This window comes from Anomaloglossus baeobatrachus, chromosome 6 (genome assembly GCF_048569485.1).
Source record: "Anomaloglossus baeobatrachus isolate aAnoBae1 chromosome 6, aAnoBae1.hap1, whole genome shotgun sequence".
In the NCBI taxonomy this organism is placed as follows: Eukaryota; Metazoa; Chordata; class Amphibia; order Anura; family Aromobatidae; genus Anomaloglossus; species Anomaloglossus baeobatrachus.
The window spans coordinates 542418249-542436761 of record NC_134358.1 but is presented as its reverse complement, the minus strand read 5'-3'; the positions used below and the strand labels follow the sequence as shown (position 1 = coordinate 542436761).

The 18513-nt window shown below is 48.0% G+C and overlaps 1 protein-coding gene across 1 annotated transcript in view; it reads right to left on the bottom strand.

Annotated features, from left to right (window-relative positions):
* Positions 1 to 18513, bottom strand: part of LOC142243978 (uncharacterized) — a 608163-nt gene that overhangs the window by 558928 nt on the left and 30722 nt on the right. Inside the window, exon 7 of the mRNA XM_075316165.1 lies at positions 6327 to 6428. Coding sequence (XP_075172280.1) covers positions 6327 to 6428 — 102 coding nt within the window. The remainder of the gene's footprint in view (positions 1 to 6326; positions 6429 to 18513) is intronic.

Genomic DNA, 18513 nt, shown 5'->3' with positions numbered 1-18513 from the left:
TGTCACACAACAAGCTCACATAGAGGTATTAGATTAGACAATAAGAGATTTGGAGGAAAACAAGAGCACGGAGGAAACAACAAGAAAAAGGGTAACGCCACAAAACCAAGCACAAAAACACTCTCTCCAGCAAATGTAAGAAACCACAGCACACAGACCAACACAGCAGAAACTATAGTCGGCATGAGTGGAAGATGTCCTCCAGCCTAAGTATGAGAGGAGCAGATGTGATAGGTTTCCAACAACTTGTGATCCCAAAAGTCTAATAAGCAGGTCAGCAGAGGTTAACTCTTGCTAGCCGGACTATGACTGAGCACACAGCTGGTCAACAGCCGAGTCTGCCTGTGTAGCTCAGAAGCACCAGAGAAACCATTAGGCGGAGTGTCAGAATCTGCAATGTGAACAGCGTCTGATGTCGGCGAATTTTGTGTAAAACACTATGTGACAAGTAATGGGAAGATCTGTATTCACTGAAGACACAGTTTACCTGTGAATTGAGAATATTAAGAATGAAACATCAGTCCAGGAGGAGAAAGAAGCAGATTTCTCTAAATTAGATATATATTGCAAAGTTCTCATTACGGAGATAGGAGGTGACAGTTGGTGCTCATAAAGTTCTTTAGAGACGTGTAACGGTCATTTCAGGAGAACTTGCAGCAGAATGTCTGTCTCTGCCTCTAGTTCATCCTCCCTTCATAGACCTTTATAAGCACCAACAGTCATCTTGTATCTCAGTAATGGGAAGATCTGTATTCCTTATCTGTGAATGGAGAATATTAAGCATGAATGACTAGTCCAGGAGGAGAAGGTAGAATGCTTTGATAAATATATATTATACAGTTTCTAATGTTCATATGTGAAAATACTACTGTAACATTATTGTCACAAGGAGGTTTTTACAAACATCACCAACTCCCATGGCGGCTTCAGGATCGGTGGAGACTACAGGTTCTGGCACTTTGCTTGCTGACTTCTCTGATGTCTGTGATCAGCGCAGGGAGATTGGGGTGTCGACCCATAGACTTGTGATTCATAGGCAGGCTTGCAAGCAATAATCGATGCTGGGCTGCTTGTTAGTCTCCTTTGATCACATGGTGTGGGAGAGCCAGTCACGTTCCCTCCCTTCCTATATATGCTGGCTGGTCTCTTTCTTTAATGCCAGCTATAGCTTTTCCATACTTGTCTGGTGAGGTGTTGTGATCCAGACTAACTGGCAGTTATAGTACTTTGTTGCTGTGACTGGTTGTGGTGTTAACCCTTGTTGCTTCCTTACTTTTCTCCTTAGTTTCTTACGGTTTGTTCCTGTGAGTTTGAAGTGTGTCTGAGTTTTGGTTTTTCCCTGTCTTAACCTGTGTTGCCATCACACTGGTGCCCCTTTCTTCCCTGGGAGGAAAGGGAGAACAGTTTAGTTCTGGTCAGGAGAATAGTAAGGCACGCGACTCTGGCATCTCCACCATTAGGGGTAATCCGGAGGTTAAGAATAGCCTAGGGTCCCTTAACGTGAGGTACAGTATAGGAGACGCCTGTTCCTCACTATCCTAGAGTCACAGTCTGACAATTATTTTCAAAATAACAATTTCCTATGATGCTCATCAACATGGCAGCCATGCAACATGATCAGTATACCAGGAATATGTCACTGGGGGGAAGGAGGGCTATCTAACCACTACAATATTGCATGCAGGTGTAGGCTGTGTAAAACAGTCAGCATCCCCAGTATATAGTGCAGGTTCAGCTCCTTAGCACACGCCATATACCAACACCTGACATGTGACGTATATATGCACATGGTCAAAAAGGGGTTAAAATAATAGAAAGAGTGCCTATCTATGCAACGGATTTGGAGCTTTGTGCCGGTAGAGACTCTCCACTGAATTTTGGGAATATTTAGATTTATTTTTTAAGTAAATTCAAAGACACATTTTCTTTTTAAGGATGCTAATTGTCAACTTGATGTAGCCGGATAATTAAGACATTAGTGATTGTCAGCAGTGCAATATCACACAATAAACAGGTGAGAGACGCAGGATTAATGAAGAAAATGCGCTGAATTCTCAGGTTTGGGGGGGGGGGGGGGCGATAATTGGGAGTGACTTTTGTCAACAAAATCACAAAGAGAAAACTTTTAGGATGAACGTCTGCATAGGGGAAACCGCAGTGCCAAAAACTCCAGATAGGGGCAGATCGGAACGTGGTCGCGTTTCTGCCCCTTAGGCCGGAGTCACACGCGCGAGAGACTCGCGCGAGTCTCGTATCACATCACCCGGCATGGCCACGCACTCTCCTGACAGGAGCGGATCGGCTGTATGTATTTCTATGCAGCTGAGACACTCCTGTCCGGAGAGTGTGCGGCCATGACGGGTGATGCGCTGCGAGTCTCTCGCAAGTGTGACTCCGGCCTTAAAAGGGGTATTGCCATCTTATAAATCGATGGATATGACGCCACTTTAATGGGGGTCCGACCTCTACAGTCTCTACAATGTGTTTCCCTGACTAAGGCTATGTGCACACAGTGCATTTTTGCGCGTTTTTTGGGGCTCAAAACTGCATGACTTTGCTTCCCCAGCAAAGTCTGAGTCTTCATTTTTGCTGTCCGCACACAAATTTTTTTTTAAAGCTGCGTTTTTTAGCTTAAAAAAAAACCAAAAAACGGACATGTCAATTCTTTCCTGCATTTTTCCCCCAAGCAATGCATTGGAAAAACGCAGGGATCAAAAATGCAGCAAAACGCAGCAGAAACGTACCAAAGTGCGTTTCTTGCACGTTTTTTGCCACGGGTGCGGTTTTATGCGTTTTCTGGGCGTCTTTAGCGGCCAAAACCGCACAAAAACGCAGCGTCAAAAAAACGCTCAGTGCGCACATAGCCTAACCATGAGTGTGTGTACCGCCCTGAGAGGGGCTCGGCCGCTCCCTTAGCCGGGACGAGCCGCTCGAGGTCCGGGCTCGGGTTGTCGGTGGCTCGAGCGCCTCCAGACCGGGGGCCACGTCGCTCTGTTAAAGGGAGGTAGTGGGGTGGTGGTGTGGGACGAGACGCGCAGCAGGGGGCCGCGATGTCGTTGGACGGGTCGTGACGCGATGCAGCACCGCTGCGGCTGGAGTGAAAGGGGCTCCCGGGATCGGTGTTGAGGGCGCAGCCTGGATGTTAGTCCCTCCGTGGGTAGGGCCGGTGTGTCCCAGGGCCCGGTGGAACGGGCGATGATGTCGGGGTGCAGGGCGCCATGCTGCGGTGCGATGTCGTGCCCGGATGGCACTGGTGTACTCCCTATTAATTCACACTCAGAGTCACTGGTAAACCAAAGTTCGGGTATGGTCGGGTCCCGCAGCCGGCTGCTTGTGTCCCTTGTGAGGCTGATGGTGGCCCCTTTCCCTTGCACCTCTTGTTTTGTTTAGCGGCCAGAAGAGTCCTCGGTTTCCCGCAGGCGCTGGCCCGTCGGATGTTTGGCCCTTGGCGGTGGCTCTCACCCGGTATCTGTGGGCTGTTGCCTTCTTTCGGGACTTTGGGTGAGGATGAACCCGTGAGGTCCAGACTGCAATCAGTGAATTTGCCTAAACTCAGTGGCTTCCAAGCTAGGACGGGGTCTGAGTACCCGGTTACTGGTGCTCCGATTAGCTGTTGACTCCCCGGTTCAGGTCCGGCGGGCTCCAACCCTGGCCCGCTCCCTACGGTTCCGCCGGTCGCTATACCGGTACTCCTGCAGGCGGCCACCACCGTCTGCCTGCCTGACGTTACGGGGATCTCAGGCTCCAACCCGGGTCCCCGACAGCTTTTCTCCTCCACACCTCCTGTCAACTCCAACTCTCCAACTCCTCACTCTCTACTACTCCTCCTCAGCTTGACTGACTGTATTTCCTGCCTCAGGACAGTAGTCTCCTCGGTGGGTGTGTCTTTCCGCCTGACTCCACCCACCTGGTGTGTCCTACTGGCCCTGAGGGAGGCATCAGGTCTCCCTTTCAGGTGACGGGTGTGTCTTCACAAGGGAAGGGTGTGTGTGTGTGGTGTTGTGGGTGTTGTTACCTGTGACCCCTGGGGTCCAGGGCGTCACATATGCGCTAGTATACCATCCCCTGCGTAGACTGTACTAACAAGGGGCAACTCGCAGAACATATCGGGGCTGATAACAGGATACTAGTAAATGAAACATAAAGACACCTGTGAAAAATGACAAGAAAGTAGACAACAGGTGTAGGGTCAATTCACACAATGCATAAGAAAAATATCCAGCAATTATAGCAGGTGATGCCTCTTTGTGCTTTTGAATGTGTTTTTCCCAAGCTTTACTTTATGGGTTTTTTTTTTTTTTTTTGTTTGGATTCTTTTTGCTATTTTGACATTTCATCCAGTGTACTTCAGAAATGTGTTTTTGTGGGGTTTTCTGGTACAGAAGCCGATATTAATTGCAACACCTGTACCTGTGTTTTTGGATTTCAAAAACTAAAGCTCCCCTTTAAAAATCGAAAAAGAAAAAAATTCATACAAATAAAAAATACAAAAGGGAGGAGTAAGAGGGGGATCGGACATGCCGGGAAAGAAGAAATATACAATAGTACATGACATAGCCATGATAGCCAAACGGTCCATATTAAAGCATTGGATACAAAGGGAGGGACCATCCATAAAAGAGGTCATCGGGGAATTACATAATTTATTGAGGCTGGAGAAAGTGGAAGCGGAAACGGACAAAGACAGGTTGACACCCAAGTTCTTTGGGAAATGGAGAAATTTCATTGAAAGTCAATTTACTCAGGGAGAAATAAATAATCTGATGACACCTTTTATACAATCGGAATGGTACCTTCTGAATGATAGCCAGGACAAACTGGGTAAATTGAAAATCACGGAGGTGTGGGTTCCGGAGGAAAGGGAGACGAGACGCTAAGGTAGCCACAAGACGTGCCAGAAAATTTGGAAGCATTCGGGGTTGGCTTAGGGGCTTAATGACTCTAATTGACTTGTATCGCGTCTGTTATTTCTTAGTACTTTTGCCTTGGTTTAATAGAGACCATATCAATCAGATAATCAGTTTAAAATATCAAGTTGGGGCATTGCACCCTATTATGTCACATATTGTCAGACAAATGTTTTTCCTTGCATAACCTTGAATTTCTTGTTATGTTTATAAAAAATTGGAAAATTAATAAAAAGTTTTGGGAAAAAAAAAAAAAAAAAAAATACAAAAAACCCCCCAAAAAACACGAATACAAACAAAAAACATGCAGGAACACTTATAAAAATTCAAGCCATTTTAAAATCCGAATCATGGGTACATTTGTGCACGGAATAAAAATGTAACAAGTATCAGATATTTAACTTTATTTTGCGGTATTGAATTCAGATGCACTTTTTTTTTTAGCACAAAAGAAAAAGAAAAAAAACAAAAACACATGAGCTAGTTGTCATACCAGAGGGTAAAAATGCTCACTGTGCAGGGCAACACAAGGGAATCGATAAAATGACACCTCTTGCAGCTCCCTTGAGTCTGTACCCTACGCTTACTAACATCCCTAAACGGGCCCTTCCCTCTGTCGCCATCATGTACCTAGGCCTCACTTGCCCTGAACTCACCCTGGCTAGTGAGAAGGCCAGTGAGAACTCTAGTCTCACCACTGCAATAATACAACACAAGGAAAGGAATACTAGCAGAAAATAGACACAAAAGGAAAACAAACACTCTCCAAGCAACTCGAATGCAGAAAACAGCACAGCTGCAATAGTCATAACTACTCAGCTTCTTCCAGAGAGTCAGCAGAGAATGAGAAGCTATACCCGGCATCAGATGGTAAGACATGTGGCTTTTTATAGCAAACGGGAGTGGTTACAAAAGACCTGCACTTGAGATTAAAGATTCACTCACATAAGTTGTAGACCTGCGCACAACAATATCCTCACTTCACTTGTCTGCTGTACGGTCTCGCTTTGATCACCAGTGGTTGCATCACTGGTCCCATCATCAGCACTTGGCATCTTCAATATCTCCTGGGAAGACGAGGGCATGGCGTGGTAATGACATGCCAGGTGACATCATGATACTGAGCCCGAGACAGCGCAGGAGAGGTCAAAGATGCCCAGCTCTGCAGGATGCCAAAGATGGTCCACTGAACACAGAACTTGTTACCCAACCGAAGAAGACATCTGGAGCAGGGCATCCCAGCTAGACAGGCGAGGACAAGTTAAGTATGAGATTTATACCTATTGAACCGCATCTAGGGCTTATTTTTGGAATAGGGCTTATATTTATACTCCAAAAACGCCAAAAAATCCTGCTAGGGCTAATTTTCGGCAAAACACAGCAATGACATACAAAACACCTAAGACATCGTAAACTCACCTCTGCCAAGTCTTCATCATCAGCCTCTTGTTCTTCACCTTTATTATTTTGCAGACTTGGCAGCCATGATGCCAGGCTCTTCTTTAGATACTCCTTACCCTCCTAGAAATAAAACCAATATGGTCAGAATATAGTTATTTCATATCATTTGTGCTAAAATATTTTAAATCTTATTTTTTCATATGTTTGTAAATATCTGTTTACCATCAGTGGAATCATTAATGACTACAAAAGAGTTTATCCATATATTATTTTTTTAAATTAGAATCATTTTTCAAAGAAACGCTCCTGTATATAAATAAAGTCACGTGTACGAAACGCGCGTCGGGCTTTAGAGGTGTGCTGGGAGTGAATATTTACATCTGATCACGTTCAGGTATGCAGTCTGGATTGACCTATTGATTAGGGCATTTGCACTATTAGTATTGCAGGAATTTAGATGCTAATGGTTTATTGGCAGGCGGTGTCTCTGGTGGGTTTATTTATTTATTTGTATATTACTCTTTTCAGTATACTATGGGTGTGTTGACACCCTAGTTACCCATATAATACTTGAGATAACTAGCAGCAAATTGTGCATAGTTGTGGTGTTGCCATTTTTTGGAGTGCTTTAGGGTGAATTTCTCTGCCTACCATCCCAGCAGCCTTTTTGTGTGTGTTTTTTGCTCCAGTATTTTATTTATTAATTGTACTTTTAATCTAATTGTTAATAAAAATAATTTTTTAAAAATAAAAAATTATTCTTCTACAACATATTTTTTCTTGAAGTCATCTTTTCTTCTGTATTTGTTATCCTATAGGAAGTATTTTGAGCATAATTGAGTTTTCAAATGACTATAATAATATGAGATTTTTGATTAATTAATTGTTGTATATACAGATTGCTGTCAGTCTTGACATGGCATCCCCTGCTGTTGTATTAAATTCCTCTCCGCACATCCTCCTAACGAGTCTAGTGCCAGTGATCACACATGTCCACTCGCTCTGCCCCACCATTGGGATCCACTTAGTGGCAGAGCGATTTCTGCTGCAGTATAGACCAGTCAAGAATCAGTGTGCAGCGCGAGAGGCATCTTCTCACTGGCACTGGTCACATTATGACTGAAGATATTAGGAGATGGGAAAGAACAGCTAAGGACAAAGTATGAATTACAAAATCTCCACTTATCCCCTATTTATAGGATAGGTGTTAACTTACTGATCATTGGGAATCTGATCATAGATCCCCCCATGATCCAGAGACTGGGGCTCTGGAACCCCAGAATCAAGCTCAGCAAGACCCCATCAGTAATGGTGCCGGGGTCAGCATGCACTCCTACAATCCATTTAAGACAGGAGCTTGCAGAGCCCCAATGTCACAAAATTTTGGGTAACTTACAATTTTACAAATAACCCTTTAAATGCTACAAAAAAAACCCACTTTTTAAAATCACAGAATGTAAGAATGTTGTGAAACAAAAAGTACAATGAAGCGAGAGCCATGTCCTATCAGGGTATCTTACTGTGGTGGGCGGCACTTGTGTGTGGCGTACACTGCATCACGGTGTCCGCTCTTATGATGGACGAATTATATCTTCAGTCAACAATTTTAAGTGATGGATCAAGCACAAAAACCAGCTGAGGCCTCTGCACAGGGTATTGTGTGGTGACAAGAATGGGGACCCGATGACAGGCACTGTGTTCAGGATGCTTGCAGTCGGCATTACGGGGTCATGTGTCTGGCACTATATTTCAGTGGTGTGACTGCTCTAAAGATCCTGTGGGGCACTTGCAGACACATATGAGACACTGTGGCTGTCCCTGTATTTGGCATCCCGTACAGTGCACGAGGGGTACTCTGGCTGTCCCTGTAATTGGTGTCCTGTACAGTGCACGAGGGGTACTCTGGCTGTCCCTGTAATTGGTGTCCTGTACAGTGCACGAGGGGTACTCTGGCTGTCCCTGTAATTGGTGTCCTGTGGCGTATACTAGGGGTATTGTGGTGTCCCTGTATTTGGCATTCTGTACAGTGTACTACTATTAGGGGTACTGTGGCTGCCCCTATATTTGGCATTCTGTACACCAGTACAGTGTATTCGGGGTACTGTGTTTGTACCTGTATTTGGTGTCCTGTACAAGGCATTAGGGGTGCTGTGGCTGTCCCTGTATTTGGTGTCCTGTACAGTGTATTCGGGGTACTGTGTTTGTACCTGTATTTGGTGTCCTGTACAAGGCATTAGGGGTGCTGTGGCTGTCCCTGTATTTGGTGTCCTGTGCAGTGTATTAGGGGTACTGTGGCTGTCCCTGTATTTGGTGTCCTGTGCAGTGTACTAGGGGTACTGTAGCTGTCCCTTTATTTGGTGTCCTGTACAGGGCATTAGGGGTACTGTGCCTGTCCCTGTATTTGTGTCCTGTGCAGTGTACTAGGGGTACTGTGGTGGTGCTGCATTTAGTTTCCTGGAACGAGCAAAACTTTTAAGGGGATCCTTTGGCTGTCACGGTTATGTAGATTCTGTGGCGGTCACTGTATTGGGGTCCTTTGACTGTCACTTCTGTGGCGGTCACTATATTGGAGTCCTTTGGCTGTCACTGTTATGTAGATTCTGTGGCGGTCACTGTATTGGGGTCCTTTGGCTGTTACTGTTATGTAGATTCTGTGGCGGTCACTGTATTGGGGTTCTTTGACTGTCACTTCTGTCGGCGGTCACTGTATTGGGGTCCTTGGCTGTCACTGTTATGTAGATTCTGTGGCGGTCACTGTATTGGGGTTCTTTGACTGTCACTTCTGTGGGGGGCACTGTATTGGGGTCCTTTGACTGTCACTTCTGTTGGGGGCACTGTATTGGGGTCCTTTGGCTGTCACTGTTATGTAGATTCTGTGGCGGTCACTGTATTGGGGTTCTTTGGCTGTCACGGTTATGTAGATTCTGTGGTGGTCACTGTATTGGGGTCCTTTGGCTGTCACGGTTATGTAGATTCTGTGGTGGTCACTGTATTGGGGTCCTTTGGCTGTCACTGTTATGTAGATTCTGTGGTGGTCACTGTTTTGGGGTCCTTTGGCTGTCACTGTTATGTAGATTCTGTGGTGGTCACTGTATTGGGGTGCTTGGCTGTCACTTATGTAGATTCTGTGGTGGTCACTGTATTGGGGTGCTTTGGCTGTCACTGTTATGTAGATTCTGTGGCGGGCACTGTATATGATTGGTGGTGACCCTGCACTATACAGATACTGCTCATGTAGACATCATCTTACCCGGCGCTGCAGCTCAGACAGATGCAGCCTCTTCATCGGGCTCAGGAACCTCAAGGGTTTACTAATGATATTTAGTCCTTATTCAATATAACAGTATCAGCATAAACATAATGTTCGCCGCAGCCATCAGAATCTAAGAAGCGCTCAAGTAACCTTAGAAGATTTGCTTTTATCGGGGCTGTATAATGTATGGGGTGATTAATGGCATTAGACATTTACACTTGCTAAAACCGCAGTTCCATGCAATAAATACAGAATAATAATAAACCCGGCCTCGTAAAGCCGCCTCCCGCCCTCCATACATAAACCCCTGATATACCGTCCTAATAAAACACATACATTTGACTTTCACACGCTGTCAGTCTGATAACTGCATTGGCCTAATCATTAGACTTTTTTTTGTGTTAACCCCCTCCAGTCCAGGCATACTTCAAGTAAGAAATATCAGGACAGCAAAACTTTTTTTTTTTCTTTTTTTTTTTTTTAATGTAAAGTTGTATATTTTTTAGTACTTATTTTTTTTCCCACATAACTAAATATTTTTTGCAGTTTTTATTTTTCCTAAAAACTAATAATCTTTGCACAATTTTTTGTATAGATCCATTATAGGACTTGAACATAATGTATGCAGGATCAAGTAGATGTACCTGTGCACACCCAGGGGCCCAAGCCGGAGGGCTGTCTCCAGGTTTATTCAGCTAGAACTTTGCTATAGAGCTGTGATTTTTATCATTACAGTTCTGGAGCCCAGACAATTTGTGATCTATTTCTATTCCATTTTTTAAAGTGACAAGAACAGAGACTCTGCATATTATTATATATATATATATATATATATATATATATATACACACATATATACACACACAGTATATATATGTATGTATATGTGCATATACATATATAAATGTGTGCGTCTGTGACGATGTGGGCCCCGAGTGTATGGGGGACCACGCGTCAGGTAGCGAGATTAGAGAACGCCAGAGCAATTTGTCACTTTAATAGCCATATGGTTTATTAACAGCTCCATAAACCATACTAGGTCACATAAACATAAAGATGCCGTTCCTTGGCTTTTCTCCTCAAAGACCAATACATAATACAAAGTCCAAACACTGTTGGATTTCCACACAGGTGTCCCTGACCCTTGTCAGTATTCAGACACCGGTTTCAATCCAGGTTACCTTCCTCTGAAGGTGGCTAGTGTCCTTACCGGGTTCCCCCGGGCTCCAGCCAGGCTTTACACATGGACTTTAAAGCCCAAACCTTCTCCAGAAGGTCTCCTGCAGAGCAAATGTGGCACCCTGGACAAGCCAGGGGCCACAGATAACAACACACACACACACCCCCAGCAGTTCACAGTAGACATCCCCAAAGTGATCTGCTTTCTTCCTCGGGCTCAGCCAGACACACCAGGTGGGCGGAGTCAGGAGATGGAGACGCCCACCCAGGAGTTTGGCTGGCCTGAGGCAAGAAACAAGCCCAGTCAAGTTCAGGCAGAGGAAGAGGGAGGAGGTCTGCAGAGAGGCAGACATAGCCAGGGGCCTAGGTCGGAGCCTAGGGTCCTCATACAGAGTACGGTAGTGGCCGTCTGCAGGGAGCTGGGAGACAGTTGGTGGAACCGTATGTAGCCGGGGCTGGGCGGTGGCCCACCAGTACTGAACCGGGGAGCCAGCTGGAAACCGGAGCGCAGGAGGAGTGTGCACGGAGGTGAAAGAAAGGACTTACACCACCAAACTGGGTCAGGGGGAGAAACAACAACCGCAGCCGTCTGTGGGACTCGTCCATCCAGCAGTGTGTTTTACTGAGAACTGTGTCATCATCATTACCGGCTGAGTGAGTACCACCGTGCCGTGCGGCACCGCGCTGCCCCCGCGACCCTGCACCTCACCAGGCCCCGTAACCTGCCTGCTACCCATTCACCTACCTCACCGGGCCCCGGGACAACTAACACCCCTACCCACGGAGGGGGGAACTAACATCTAGCTGCTCCATACCATCACACCCGGGATCCCCGTCCCAGAGCAGCGGTGGTGTTCCAATCTCACCACAACCGTGGGTGGCGTCACGGACAATCTCCCTTACCAAATCCCCTTTTACTGTGGAGCCTGGGATCACAGATCGGGTCACACCACCGTGATACCCACAGAAGTGACCCCGTGTCCTGGATCTGAGTACCCCTGGTCCCCGGGCAACACACAAACACCCTGCTCTGCTCTCACCCTCTGCAGCACACACACTGACAGTCCAGAGCCAGTCTCCCCTAGACTGCCCCAGACACTTTGCTCCAGGTTCAGAAACACAGGATTGCTTTAAAGCAGGGATGGGGAACCTCCGGCCCGCGGGCCGCATGCGGCCCGCCATGACCTTTTATGCGGCCCCCCGGGCAGATTCCCGGGGGCTGCATTGCTGGGGCCACCGGCCCTTTAAATGACCACATGCACTGTTTGGGAGAACTAATGGGCTCTCCCGCTGTCCAGTGTTAGCGTAATCAGCGGTGTGTGCCCGCCCCTCTTTCCTCTCGTGCTGTGTGTGTGCCCGCCCCTCTGCCCTCCGGAAGCGATCTGCCCGCCCCTCTTTCCTCTCGTGGAGTGTGTCCGCCCCTCTGCCCTCCGGAGCGATCTGCCCGCCCCTCTGTCCTCTCGTGCTGTGTGTGTGCCCGCCCCTCTGCCCTACGGAGCGATCTGCCCGCCCCTCTGTCCTCTCGTGCTGTGTGTGTGCCCGCCCCTCTGCCCTCCGGAGCGATCTGCCCGCCCCTCTGTCCTCTCGTGCTGTGTGTGCCCGCCCCTCTGCCCTCCGGAGTGATCTGCTCGCCCCTCTGTCACCTCGTGTGGTGTGCCCGCCCCTCTGCCCTCCGGAGCAATCTGCCCCCTCTGCCCTCCGGAGCGATGTGCCTGCCCCTATGTCCTCTCGTGTGGTGTGACCGCACCTTTGAACTCCAGACCAATCTGCCCGCCCCTCTGTCCTGCGGAGCGGTGTGCCCACCCCTCTGCCCTGCACTGTCTCCGGCGCTGTGTGTGCGCGCGCCTGCACTCTGCTCCCCGCCCAGTACTTTGTGTACCATCCCCCCAGAGTTGTGTGCAACGATCAGTGCTGTGTCCCTCACCCCATGCTGTGTATCACCTCAGGTTTTGTGGCTCCCCAGTAATGTCAGGGCTCTGCAGGTGCTGTGTGCAGAGCCCTGACATTACTGGGGGCAGTGCTGTGTGCCCTCCCAATGCTGTGTATCACCCCAGTGTTGTGTTCCCCCAGTGATGTCTGTGCCCCCCTCAGTGATGTCTTTGCCCCCAGCCCCTCTTGTGATGTGTGTGCCCCCAGCCCCTCTTGCGTTGTGTATGCCCCCCAGCACCTCTTGCGTTGTGTATGCCCCCCAGCCCCTCTTGTGTTGTTTGCCTTCAGCGTCTCCTGTGACTTTTACATCACATTGGAGATTGCTGGGGGCATATACATCACAGGAGACACTGGGGACATACACAACACAGGTGCTGATGCCCGGTCACGGCCAGACTTGCTTCCTTCGTTAGTTCTCCTCCTGTCACGTCAAACGTCAAGGATCGCGTCACAAAAGGGTCAATTTGGTGACATAGTGACATCCACGGTCTACCCTTTTTTGTTGCATTTTCCAAGCCTTTTGGGTCCACTTGAAAAGCAGTTTCCTTTAGGTTTCCTCCACCTATAGAGTCTGAATCATCAAGACAGGTGTTTTTGGCCTCCAGCCTTGATGATGGGTGCAGTGGGGTAAAATGCGCTTGTGGCGCCCCTGAGTCTTCCGTTGCCACAGGAACATTGCACCCCAGCCAGCGGTGTGATGTCCCATCCTGGGTAAGGAAAGGGCGTGGACGCCGGTCCACAGGCAAATTTGCACAACACCATTGTTAGGTACACACAGGGACCAGGGACAGTGGCAGCAACCCTCCCATGCTGCATGCTGGGAGGGGCCGTAAGACCCATCCCTGCTTCCATAGGGTGGTAGCTTAGCAAATGGGGGGTGGGAGAGCAGAGTAGTAAGGAAGGTCAGAATTGAGTGGGGTGTGGAGAGAGAAGAAAGGAGGTGAGGAGGAGGAGGTCTGTGAGGAGGTCTGCGTGAGGCAGAGGAGTTGGAGAAAGAGAGCTGAAAGGAGAAGTGCTCTAGTCAGTCAGGAGCAAGAAGAAGAAAGGGACGCTTCCTGGTGAAGACCCTGGGACCCAGTAGGTCCAGGTGACACCAAGTAGAACATAAGGGATTCAGGGCCACAGACAACTTTCAGGCTAGTGGCCTGTTCCACGAAGTCAACAGGTGGAGGGATCAGGCCGCATACAGGGACGGTTCCTAGAAGCTGGAGGACGCGAAATCAGATCCAAAAGGCAAAAACCGAGGCCCGGGGCAGCTGCACGCGCCCAGGGCTACAGCCCACAGCAGAGCCTCTGGAAAGTGGGTAGAATACCAACTAGGCTAGCCCCCGGCCCGGAGGCTGTAGTGGAGGCCAAGCCAGGTCCATCCATAAAAGGCGAGGCTTAGAAGACGACCGAGAGAAAGAGACACAATAGAGGGGTGTACCGGCTTCTGCCCCCAGATCTACCCAGGATCGGCGGAGGTCCCTGACAGTGGGTCTCAGCAGTCCAGAAGCACCAGTGTGCACCTACCAGGAACTGTGAGTAAACACCTTGAAATTGCACCCTCTGGAGTTGCTTCTGTTATTTTGCCTGCACTGCACCAGCTACATCACCAACATAGACTTTCATCAGCACTAACAGTTGGCCTGGGGTACCGCTCCACCTGTGGGGAGCAGGACCATCCAAGCCGCCATTCCACCAGCCCCGGAGGCCTCATACAGCAGCGGCGGCTTAATAGCTGCAAACCTCAGGTGGCGTCACGAATATAAACTTTAATAAACACCCCCAAAGCATCAGCCATATTAATTGACTTCCGCCAGGGTCACGGTGTCGGGCCCCCGCCACCACTGACGACCCCCCGGACTAGTCCGGCCCGACACCGGGTGTCCCATAGCCCTGGGGTGGGCGAGTCACGCTCATTTCATAAAGCGACGTGCAGATGCAACTCAGCTATCCAGTGCCATGAGCCGGAGTCAGAAAACTCCTCCAGTCACAGGCGTCGGCACATTTCTGTCTTTATTTACAAAAACTTTCGTGACTTAAGTTATGAAGAATTTGTTGACCTGGTTTGGGGATGTATCCTTGGCTAAAATTCACCCATTTCTCAAAAAGTTGGAGTAAAATAGACATAATTTGCACTAATTTGTAGAATTCCAGACGGTGTTACGCCAGTATTCTGCTGCAAACTGTGCAATGAATCGGGGCCTTAAAGTTCGTGTCATAAAATATCTTTCCAATTTGCCCTTATTTATTACATAAGTGCTTTCTAATTAGGTGTATTAGGACGCATCTAACGGAATGTTGGCTCCTCCTCTCCTCCATGCTTTACACTGCAGCTCTGATTGGAACAAACTGTTACTATAGAACAGTATGAAAAAAAAGCAACCACAAATAACGCTCAGTAAGGAATCCTAGATCCCACATTGGATCTAAACATGTTAATGGACACTTTATAGAATTTTCTGCATAATATGCAAAGGGATTAATCATCATCAGGTATCTGAAGGAATTATGCAATAGCATGATAAAATTATATCACAACATTCCTGTACGCCGCAAATTTCTAGCACAGTCCTAATAACGTAATGCAGCAAGCAAGTGCTACGAGGAGCTCCGAAGAGGCGGCGGCCCCTCCTTACAGTGATAGATTAGCAGCAGCACTAATAGACGACTTCCATTAGGCAGACAAGATGAAGACTTTTAGATGCTGTGTTGCATTTGATTGCTGAAATAATTGTATTAGTAAAGAAATATGTCCTGAAATGAAAAACAATAGGAAATGTGAAAAATACATTCGGCCCCAATGGAAAAAAGAACAGTGCTGTGGCACCAAACCGTGTGTGAGCAGTGCCCCCTAGTGGACAAAACACAAGGATGCTACCGGCTCTAAGAACGAAAACCTGCAGACTACTGATGTCAGAGAGGAAGACTATGCTCGCCATCAGGACCAGCACCAGATTGATGTGTGCTCCTGGGCCACAGAGTCCCTGAGGCGCCATTTTTGCTTTTGATTTTTCATTATTGACTTCCAATAGATCTAACTTTTTCATTTTTTTATTGATACTGTTGGATTAGGATTTTTTCCTGATGGGAATTTTTAGGGTTCACACAATTTTCTGGTAAAAAAAAAAAAAAGAAAATCAGCGATTCTCCCATGTCCAGCCACATATACAGACAATAGACAAAAAGGGCTTTAAAAGGACCCCCCTGGCTAAATGCCGCTCTCATAATTAACAGCGGCATCTAAAGACTTAAATGTCCGGCTCCAATCGCAGCAGCTCAGCCATGGTGTCGTCCAGCGTCATCTAAAAAGTCTGTATAACACAGCTGCCGTCCACGCTGTATGGAGCAGCCTCAGCTCCTGAGCCTGCGCCATACATGCAGTGTGCACAGGGCTGACAACACACACAGAGGCACTTGCCCTGTGCACGAGGGCAACATTCAATGCAACGTTTGCGGTCAAGGCATGTAGTATTGCAACAGCTGTTAGAGAGCACTGACCTAGATAGCCAGCAAAGATTTGCATATCTGGGTTGGTGCAAACAAATACTTCTAAAGCCTAGGTCACACGTAGCGACGCAGCAGCGATCACAATGATGATCTGACCTTATCAGGATCGCTGCTGCGTCGTTGCATGGTCGCTGGTGAGCTGTCAAACAGGCAGATCTCACCAGCGACCAGCCCCCAGCCAGCAGCGACGCGTGGAAGCGATGCTGCGCTTGGTAACTAAGGTAAATATCGGGTAACCAAGCAAAGTGCTTCGCTTGGTTACCCGATATTCACCTTGGTTACCAGCGCACACCACTTAGTGATGGCTCCCTGCACCCGTAGCCAGAGTAAACATCGGGTTAATAAGCAAACCGCTTTACTTATAGTTACCCGATGTGTACCTTGGCTATGTGTGCAGGTAGCCGGCTTCAAGAAGCTGCGGACGCTGGTAACGAAGGTAAAATATCGGGTTACCAAGCCTTTGCTTGGTTACCCCGATATTTACCTTGGTTACCAGAGTCCGCAGAAGCCGGCTCCCTGCACATTCAGTTCGTTGCTCTCTCACTGTAACACACAGCGATGTCTGCTTCACAGCGGGTCCAGCACATTCAGCAACGACCGGCGACCTCACAGCAGGAGCCAGGTTGTTGCTAGATGTCACACACAGCAACAGCGCTAGCGAGGTCGCTGCTACGTCACAGAAAATGGTGACTTAGCAGCACCGTCGTCGTCGCTGTCGTTGTGTGTGACATGACCATTAAGGTAGGTTCTGATTTTATGTACATAAAACATAAGGAAATAATCTTACAGGGAGAGACAGAGATAAAGAGAAAGATAAAGAAAGACAGCGAAAAGGGGGATACAGAGAAAGTGATAGAAAGACAGAAAAGGAGGGAGACAAAAGGAGAGCGAGAAAAAAGAAGAAATTGAAAAAGATAGAGACAAAAGAAGACAGAAAGGAAGAGAGAGAGAGAGAGAAAGAGAAAGGGAGAGAAAAGGAGAGAGCCATAGAAAGAGCAAGAGAGCCAGAGGGAGAGCGAGAGAGAGCCTTAGGCTGGAAAACACATCTATGTGAGTAAAATCGGTCCGAGTTAGCTGAAAAAAACTCGGCTGATTTTAGTTCACGTTAGGTCAGAGTGCAATGCATGTGTGATCCGTGTGTGATCCTTTTTTTTCTCAGCAGCTGTCATCTGCTATTCAGCTCTGCTACATGGCCGCTGACAGCAGCCACAGACAGCCATGTAGCAGAGCTGAATGGCAAATTGACAGCAGACACAGACAGTGCCGCATGATCAGAATGAACTCGGGGTGACCTTCACCCGACTTCATTGTCATGCCGCGGCTCTGTCTGTGTCGCGTCCTGATTAGCGGTCACCCGTGGAAGGACTCACCGGTGACCGCTAATCCTCTGAGTGACTGAAGTGAGCAGCGCGATTAGCGCTGCTGTCACTCAGGTTACCCGTGGCCAGCTGTATCCTCCCCCCCGTGACCGCAACTCACCTGTGACTTCATCGCTGTCACTCGGGCGACTTGCTGTCACTGTTGGAGGATCCAGCGGTGGCCACGAGTTACCTGACTGACATCAGCTGATCGCGCTTCTCACCTCAGTTGCTGCGTGGAGGTGACAGGAGCGGCAGTGTCTTCTGCAGCTCCTGTCACCTTCATGTAGCAGAGCTGAGACCTCCGTGGATTACGTCGGACAAGGATGGGTTTTTTGCGTACTTAATAAAGTGGTGAACGAGGGTCTTTGTTATTGTTTATTATTTCAAATAAAGGATTTTTTCACTGTGTGTGTTTATTAACTTTAATTTACAGGTTAATCATTGGGGGTGTCTCAGACGCCTTCAATGATTAATCTAGGATTTAGTGGCAGCTGATGGGCTGCCATTAACTCCTTATTACCCCGATTGCCAATGCACCAGGGCAAATCGGGAACAGACGGTACAGTCCCAGAACAGTTGCATCTAATGTATGCGGCATTTCTGGGTGGCTGCTGACTGATATTGTTAGGCTGGGGGGCTCCCATTAACGTGGAGCTCCCCATCCTGAGAATACCAGCCTTCAGCCGTAAGGGCTTTATCTGACTGGTATTAAAATTGGGGGGGACCACACGCCGTTTTTTTTAATTATTTATTTATTTTACTGCTCAGCATAGACACGCCCACCGGCTGCTGTGATTGGTTGCAGTGAGACAGCTGTCACTCAGCGTGGGGGCGTGTCTGACTGCAACCAATCATAGGTGCCGATGGGCGGGTAAAGCAGGGAATACGAGATTGAATAATAAGCGGCCAGGCTTTTTCAAAAGAGGAGAAGCCGCCATAGTGTGAACGCCGTGCAGCGCCGCGCTGGGTGATCGGGGATCGGTGAGTATGA